Source organism: Cyprinus carpio, chromosome A4, assembly GCF_018340385.1.
Source record: "Cyprinus carpio isolate SPL01 chromosome A4, ASM1834038v1, whole genome shotgun sequence".
Classification (NCBI taxonomy): domain Eukaryota; kingdom Metazoa; phylum Chordata; class Actinopteri; order Cypriniformes; family Cyprinidae; genus Cyprinus; species Cyprinus carpio.
In genome coordinates, this window is record NC_056575.1 from 31,054,579 (window position 1) to 31,063,274 (window position 8,696).

At 33.6% G+C, this 8,696-nt stretch overlaps 1 protein-coding gene across 1 annotated transcript in view; it reads left to right on the top strand.

The window, feature by feature from the left end:
- Window positions 1–1,582, top strand: part of LOC109055961 (NACHT, LRR and PYD domains-containing protein 3-like) — a 29,065-nt gene extending 27,483 nt beyond the window's left edge. The window contains exons 5-6 of the mRNA XM_042746792.1: window positions 877–1,050; window positions 1,448–1,582. Coding sequence (XP_042602726.1) covers window positions 877–1,050; window positions 1,448–1,544 — 271 coding nt within the window. The 3' untranslated portion in view covers window positions 1,545–1,582. The remainder of the gene's footprint in view (window positions 1–876; window positions 1,051–1,447) is intronic.
- Window positions 1,583–8,696: the final 7,114 nt, after the last annotated feature.

Below are 8,696 nucleotides of genomic sequence, written 5' to 3' on the forward strand. Positions count from 1 at the left end.
ATAAAACACATACAGAACATTTGTTCACAAGACTGTCAAACGTGGACTTTGTAGCCTAGAATTTTTGCTTCAAAATGATGTGAAAATCATCTTGTTTACTCTCTCACAGAAAACTCTCTCTAAGACACTTTTTGTTTCGAAAGGGCATATGCGAGTAGGCGTGATTGACCATGATGTCAAAATACAGCATTATTTCCAAAAAACCCTGGTGCCTAAAGGGTTGAGGATTTATATTTTTTATATGTATATTTCTAAAGGTGTACAATATGTGACCTTTAATGTCTTAACAACATAGAAACTAAAGTCTATCCCCAAACCTAAACCACATAAAAAAATGTAATGACAAAGTTTACAATATGAAATATATACTAATATCCATTAGATCACGTTGTTGAAATACATCAGTTCAGATTCACATTTTTATAATATATATGTTGTTTTTATAGTATAGAGTTAGGAGATGGATTAAATTAATGTTTGTATAGTGTTGGTTTAGAGCACTTGATATTTTCAGATTGTCCATGACCTAGTCTAAAGTGAATACTATTTATGGCCAGTAAGTTGTTAAGAAGCATTATCTGATTCTTTACATACGAGCTAATTTAACATTAAGTTGTTAATAAAGCATTATCTTAATAAAAAAAAATTATTTACATATGACCTCATTAAGCATGTATTAACTACAGTTTATAAACTACTAATGAACTACAATAGTTTTAAAATGATTTATAAGTGCTGTGTTATTGTATAATTGTTGTAAAGTGTTACCAATAAAGTCTAATTACACTGTATTTAGCACAAATATGCACTGCAGATTATACTATATAAACTCATAAATTCACATTAATATCGCTGTTTGTTTTGTTATTTACACAGGTTATGTGGATGTAATCTCACTGCTCAGTCCTGTGAGAGTTTTTCTTCAGCTCTACAATGCTCAAATTCCCATCTAAATGTGCTGGACCTGAGTAGCAATTACCTACAGGATTCAGGAGTGAAGCTGCTTTCTGAAGGTCTGAAGAGTCCAAACTCTAAGCTGGAGATATTGAGGTTTGAATTTGAAATACTTGATTAACTTGCAAAACAATGCAAAATAATTAATTACTAAAAAAACACACTGTTAATATTTATTCTGTATGTAATTACTGTGTTCCTCTTGTTTAATTAATTATTAAAAAACACACACTGTTAAGATTTTTTGTGTTTGTAGTTAGTTTTTTTATTATTAAGCACCTGTCTGAGAGAGCTGGACGTGAGTAACAATGACCTGCAGGATTCAGGAGTGAAGCTACTTTCTGATGGACTGAATAGTCCAAATTCTAAGCTGGAGATACTGAGGTTTGAGTTTGAAATACTTGATTAACTTGCAAAACAATGCAAAATAATTAATTACAAAAAAAACACACTGTTAATATTTATCTGTAATTACTGTGTTCTTCTTGTTTAGATTTTCCATCTGTAACCTCACTGCTCAGTCTTGTTGGAGTTTGTCATCAGTTTTTACAATCATCAAGCACCTGTCTCAGAGAGCTGGACCTGAGTAACAATGACCTGCAGGATTCAGGAGTGAAGATGCTTTCTGATGGGTTGAAGAGACCAAACTGTCAGCTGGAGATACTAAGGTAAATGGTTTACCATAAAATAATTAACAAAATGCTACCACAAATGCTACCATTTAGATTTAAAATTCAGCAGTTGATGACGTGACACACTGAAAGTTCTAATCACACTGGTGTGATCGTACGTGTTAAAGGGGTAACACGGCTCTGGTGAGTATATGAAAAGGGTGTTACTTGCCAGATGGCTGGTAAATTATTTATAAATTAATAACGATAAATGGTTGTAAGAATGTCATATGGCTTAGTGTGATTATCAGATTGCAAACACTACATGAAAAGAGCTGTATCTGGATCAGTAAACTCCTGTTTACACCGCTTAATTTTGGACATATCTAGGAATTTACTGGCCAGGAATGTCAAATTGCACAGGTCCAGATACATCCGATTACGTACCATTTTGGATGTATGTGGCTCACTGTAAACTTCCATGCCACAGCCATTTGTTGCCATGAAAGACAATCCCCTCAAAGGGAATCTTTCACACCTAACAGGCAGTGACATAAAGCTTTTGACTGGCTCCACTCATTTTAGCCCATCCCCAAAGCTTAACTGCTGTTGGACCATCACATGCACTGGCTTTTATTTTATTGGTTAGTTTTAAAATACAGCCCACCCAAAACCCACAAATGAAGGCCTGCTTATAAACCGTATTACAGCCCTTCAATATTGCCCATAAGATGATGAGAAAGTGATGGGCTTTACATATTCAATGTCAGACGTTGTGTCATGTTGTCTACAGGAACTCTGCTCGAGGTACGTCGAACATGGTTCCTTTGAAGGGTATCTGGATGCTTGGTTAACCCTTTGATTGTACAGATAAGAGCAATACATCAATCGAATCTGTAAAGGGGTCTATTTTTTTTTTGTATACAGACATAATAACAACAACAACTTTGTGCACTTATAAAATAAAGATAACAAACAAGGTGTGCTGTCTGCAGCCTTTGTCTGCGCTGATCTTCAGTTACAAACGCGTCATTAAAATGAACTGTAACTCCGTGAATACTCAACGAAGAGACATGAGAGATATATCTATAGAAAGCCTGACATGTCTACTTTTAAACTAAACAAGTGCTGCCGAAAAACAAATATTCTGTGATAAAGTAATCCATATGAAAAACAACGCGATGTCCGTTTTTCACGTCTCCCTTCATTATCTTCTAATGCGACCACACCCCCGCGCCGAGCGCGCTTTTGAGATTCAAATGTTTCACTGAAGCGCGCGGCTTTTGAATACGCCCACACAACAGAAGACAACGCAGTGAGATTGTTCTTCAATTTTTTGTTATTTTACGATGAGAGGAATAAGACATAATTCACCCCAAAAAGATGTGATGTGGTTGAGGATTTGAGATTTGGATTTCCTCAGAAAAAAAGAATGAAGCACTTTATTCAGCAGAGATTCATAAACATGAGTAAGTCTTTTTTTATTTTTATACTTGTACTAGTTTTCACATAACGTGTAAACATTTTACTAGTTTCCAAACTATAATTCCTGACTAAATGTATAATCAAGTGAAATATTATGAAGGTTCAATAACAATATACATATTTATACCATTCAAAAGCTTGATGTAAATAATATAATGTAACAAATAAATGTAACTGTAACAAATTTAATAAACAATGCTGTTCTTTCAATTTATCCCCCCTAAAAAACCTGAAAAAAATATTCTCAGCTCTTTTCAACATTAATAATAATAGTAATTATAATAATGATAATAATAACAATAAATTTTTGTTTTTTTTGTAGAAAATAAGATTGTTAAAAGGATTTCTGAAGGATTGTGTGACTGGAGTAATGATGCAAAAAATTCAGTTTGAAAGTCAGCTTTGATTGTTTCTAATAAACTGTTTAACTGCACTCACAAGTGAATATTAAATTATGTTGTGGGATAATTAAATATATTCTAAATAAACTACAAACATAAAATTATATACATTTATTTTGTCCTCACATACTTTCTTGTAACTCTGATTGACTTTATCACAGAAGAAATTTTATAAGAATATACCCAAATGGTCACGATCGGTAATTTCCACATTCATATGTTAATTTTCTTAATGATTCAGTTACACACAAATAATATGCTATTTGCTTAAAAATATAGCGCCAAATTTTTGCATCCCTTTTCTTAAGTAAATTTAACATGGAATTTTAAGCAGTGTTACCTTAAAATCTTTAGTTGACAATACTTAAATATTTGAATATCCCAATGAACAAATTTATTAGTTGGTGTAACACAATATTTTAAGTAGATTATACTAATAAATTAAGTCTTGCTTACCCCATTATAAAATTTAAACTCATTTAGATTGATAATTTAAATTTTTGTATTTTAAAATACCTAGGTAATGCTCAATACTTAAATTAGATATATATTACAATGAGTGGAAGACATGTGGTGAATATTAAATGACTTCTTTATTTTTTACAAATGCTACTTAAAATCTTTTAAGTAGCATTTGTAAAACGTTTTTAAAAGTGACAATACAGATACAGTAAAATACTGACCAGTAAGTATCAACATGCTTTTATATTTGTGGTGTTGTGTGTGTGTGTGTATGTGTGTGTGGTATATATTACACAGTGTTTGATGTGTTGTTTGCGTGTGTGTTTGAGTGCAGTGAAGTGCTGAGTATGTAATGTGTGCTGTTGTATGTTTTTTGACTTGCATGTGTGAGTTTTACAATGTTCTGTGGCATTAAAAATGCATTACAGTTTGTATCAATTGCTAACCCACAATTCATGAAACAATTCACCGTTTTCTCACATTTATAAAACATAGCCTCAAAACTACACACCAACTTGTGCAAACTTCAAACTTCCAGGTCGAAATCAAACAGTTTAGTCAAAAACATGTTCTCTTTTGTCAAACTCAAACTTTGGCCGCAGATGATACACAAACCTGACAAATACACAAAATACTTCACTGCCTAGAGAACACTAGTGAGATCAGTTCAAAACACTGTTACGAAAACCGCCTTTTGGGAAATAGGAATCCTTTTGCTAGTCAATGACTCTTACAGTATATGACATAAATAGAGGGATGCCGATACAGTAAAATACAACGATAAACTTTTAGAAAAGTTTATTTTCATTACACCAGTGTAAAGCGATCTTACAGTAAATGAAAAGCACTACGTAAAAAGCGCTAGAAGAGAATAGACCAAAGACCAAACAACTGATGGTAAACACACGTTGGGGGATACTGCCAGTTAAATATATTGTTTTAAATAAAGAATATAATATGGTTTTTGAAATATTTAAACGATAGATGATATGGATAGTAAAGATACTTTTAACATAAAATATATAAAATAGAATTACAGCCGTTAGATGTACAGGTGGTCATTTTAATCTTTTTTGCTTTTAAATAGAGATATTTTGGAACAGCTAAACAGAGGCCCTGCAAAATGTCTTTTCTGCTCTGTGTCTGAAAATAGCATAGGTATGTGTAAGGTTTACGACCATAGCAAAGTCAAATAATTACTATTTCATGGGTAGATTTGGTCCATATGTGAAATCACCATTTGTGTTTACACACAGTTTTTTAAATGAAGCATAACAAGTGCCTAATGCAGTGAAGGGTACAGTTCTCAAATTACATCTCTAGGATGCACGGTCCCAGAGAGGGATGTGCCTGAACATTCTTCAATGACTGAATACAATTGAGGGTCTTTCTCTGAAAATATTTTCTAAAAGATACATTAACTTCATCTAACTTCACAGCTGCGTCTGTGCTGTGACAAACAAACAAGCTCCTCCGCATACGTTTAAAGCAAAATAAATATTTTTAGTTTTATTTTTAAACATACAGATAGACTTTGGCAACATGTTTCATTTTGTGTGTGTGTGGTTGTGTGTGTGTGTGTGTGAGAAGAGAGATGGTATTAAAACTTTGAAGATTATGCTAAAAATAAGAACTTTAAAGAATCTAAAGTGTTTAATGCGTAATATTATATCTAATATAATATAATCATATAAATAATAATATAAGAATTATGTATTTATCGAATAAATTATTATATATTATATACTATTAAAATAAAATATAAATATATGTAATATAAATTATAATTTTGTTTGAAATTTAAGAAATCACCGCACATCAGATGTAGTAGGGGTACTGTTTATTTAGAACTTTACAGGTTAATTTATGCTTTGAAATAATCTACGCCCCATTTACTTGGATCATGCGGTCTGTCAACACCCCCTCCCTGCGAGAGGGGTCTGTGAAGCACCCCCCTCAGTTTCACATAGGCTAAAGGAGAATACCCCAACGAAGACCTGTGAGATTTTGTTTTTATGATTTAACATTAAAAACATTTTTAGTTATTTTTTTAATATTATTATTTTATTTTGGGGACATTTCATACATGTTTGGACATACTTAGCGCGTGAAACTCTGTCTATCTCTTAGCAGTCTGATGAAAATGTAAGGCATCATTTTTTTATATATTTAATCGTCCAGAAATGATTTATTTTTTATGTAGTATGTAATATATACCATCACATTTTATGTATTGCCGCCATCTTTTTAAAACAAGAGAATGGGCGTGCTTTTATAAGTTTGATAAACTTAAAGGTTGAATACTTTTTTTAAAATGATGAATTGATTTAGTAGCATGATGTCATATTACATTATTTTATTTCCATATTCTTTAGACTGGGGCCCTGGAGTGTGAGTGGGGTTTTGGGGGGAGGACTGGAGTATATTTTGCTCATGTCCCGACATTTGTTTTTTTTCACACTATAGCTAAAACGTATTAATGGCTAAAGTCCTGAATATACTGTATTCTCACAAACGGCAGGGCTACAAAAATATGATGAGCTAGGGGCATGAATGTACATGTCTGTGATTTTGAGGAAAGCAGCGTTATGAGTAGTTTTGTTTAAAATGTGTTTTAAAATGTGTTTATAAGTCTGCAATAAACATAAGTAAATGTTGAATACATGATTAAAAATGTATGATAAATGATTCGCTTTGCTTTAGTAACATCTTTGTTATTACGATGTGTTTTATAAGTTCGATAAACTTAAATGGTGAATACTTAAGATGTATGTTTTTGCTTCAGTAACATGCTGTTCATATAGAATTTTATATTTTATTTATTTTTCATATTCTTTAAAAGAAGAGAATAAGAACTTGGGAGCCGATTGGAATGTACACGTGTGCGTGTGAGTGAGAGAGAGAGAGAGAGAGGAGAGAACGCCTTGTTCCTATAGTCTGGTATAGTCTGTCTGCGTGTCTGTGTGCGTGTGAGGGAGAGAGAGAGAGAGAGAGAGAGAAGTTTTCCAAAAGTAAACGTAAAAACTCAGGGATCCTCTCTCAGTCTGCCTGTCTGCTGTTCTGCTCTTTCACCGAGTAGGCAGAAGCTCTCTACACACTCTGAATTCAGGTTAATTATTAACAACCGGCATTGTGTAAGAGGGCCGCTGACATCTCATGAAACCATAGTGCTATGTCAGGATGTAGCAGGGATTGATTTTCGAATGTCGTGACAGCACGGCGTACGTTTTCACACTCGTGTCACCCCCCTTGAGAATCTCTGTGCTTTCCTAATTCAGCTAAAACTATTTGTTATAATCTCATTTTTGAGGTTCTCTGAAAAAATATAAGACAATTTTTTATTAAGCTCTAATTTTTTCATTATCTAAAATTTGTATACTTTATTTTCATTTCATCATATAATGAGTTTATACAAAACATCTGTGGTGTGTGTGTGTGTGAGAGAGAGAGAGGGAGAAGAGAGAGGAAGTTTTCGAAAGTAAACGTTAAAAACTCGAGTCTGCCTGTCCTGCTTGTTCTGCTTGGAATTCAGCTTAAACTATCAACCGGCATTGTGTAGACCTAATATCCATACCAACCCCTGAAAAATTGTATTCAGTAAACTCATAGTTTCTTATTTTTATTGATTTATTTATTTTTTATTCATCGAGGCTAAACTTTTTTATTTCTTTATTTTCAATTCAGTATACAACGTTAGGTAAGTTTATTTTAACCCTATTTTTGTATTATTGCTGAAAATCACGAAAAACAACAATTAGAATGTGTGTGTGTGTGTGGGTCATTTTTATGCCATATATTTTTTTTCTCTTTCTACTATTACTCCATTTATTGATTCCTTAGTGTTTGTAATTTTTATTTTAATCATCAAAAATGCATTGACACCCCACTGTCATGCCATAAGATATAATTAAACATGAATTTTCATCTCTACAAAATGATATTCTTTTACATTATTGTTCAAAATTGTCCTTAACGCAATATCTCTTCCTCACAGCCGTGTAGGGATGAACCAAAACCCTCTGCTCTCGCGTGGACAACCGCTTAAGCCGCACGTGTGTAACCCTTCAGTCGATAATTTAAACAGATGTCGCGTTGCATACCGGAGGTCAAGCATCCTGAATTACTCCAAACAGGTGACGTTAAAAACCTTCCATGATCGATCACAAATGATGTCATAAAACATCCGCATACAAACAGCTAAGCAGATGATTATATACAAAGCAGAGCTGTCGCATACCGGAGTTCCGGTGTCCTATTTTTTACAAACGTGATCGTAACGCTTGTCATTTAGGATAATCCCTAATGACATGATCATATTCAAAACAGATGACGGGTCACAGCTGCCGATTATTCGCGGATGCCAATACTGTTAGGTTAAGAGCAGCAGTGGCACAAACCTTACAAAATTGTGTTAAAAAACCTTGCATTAAATTTGTTTCTAATAAATTTGTTAATCACTGTAAGCAATATAGTTGGAAATCTCTCGAATCAGAAATGTAAAATAATAAAGATAATTAAGGACGAATAAACATCACAGTGGAGTTATGCCAGGAACACGCTACACATTGCACTTTGATTCACAGTCTAAGACCCCTTTCACTGCATGGTTGGTCCCAGAAAATTGCCGGGAATCGCGTTTCTGTGTAAATGCAAACACCGTCCCTGATTGGTTCCGGGATCGATCCCCCCCCCGGTTTGGGGACCTAGTCACCATTGCCAGGTTCAGTCCCGTACTAGCTCTGCGTGATCAAAACGCCAGAAGCAATGCCGTAAAGGGTGTGTC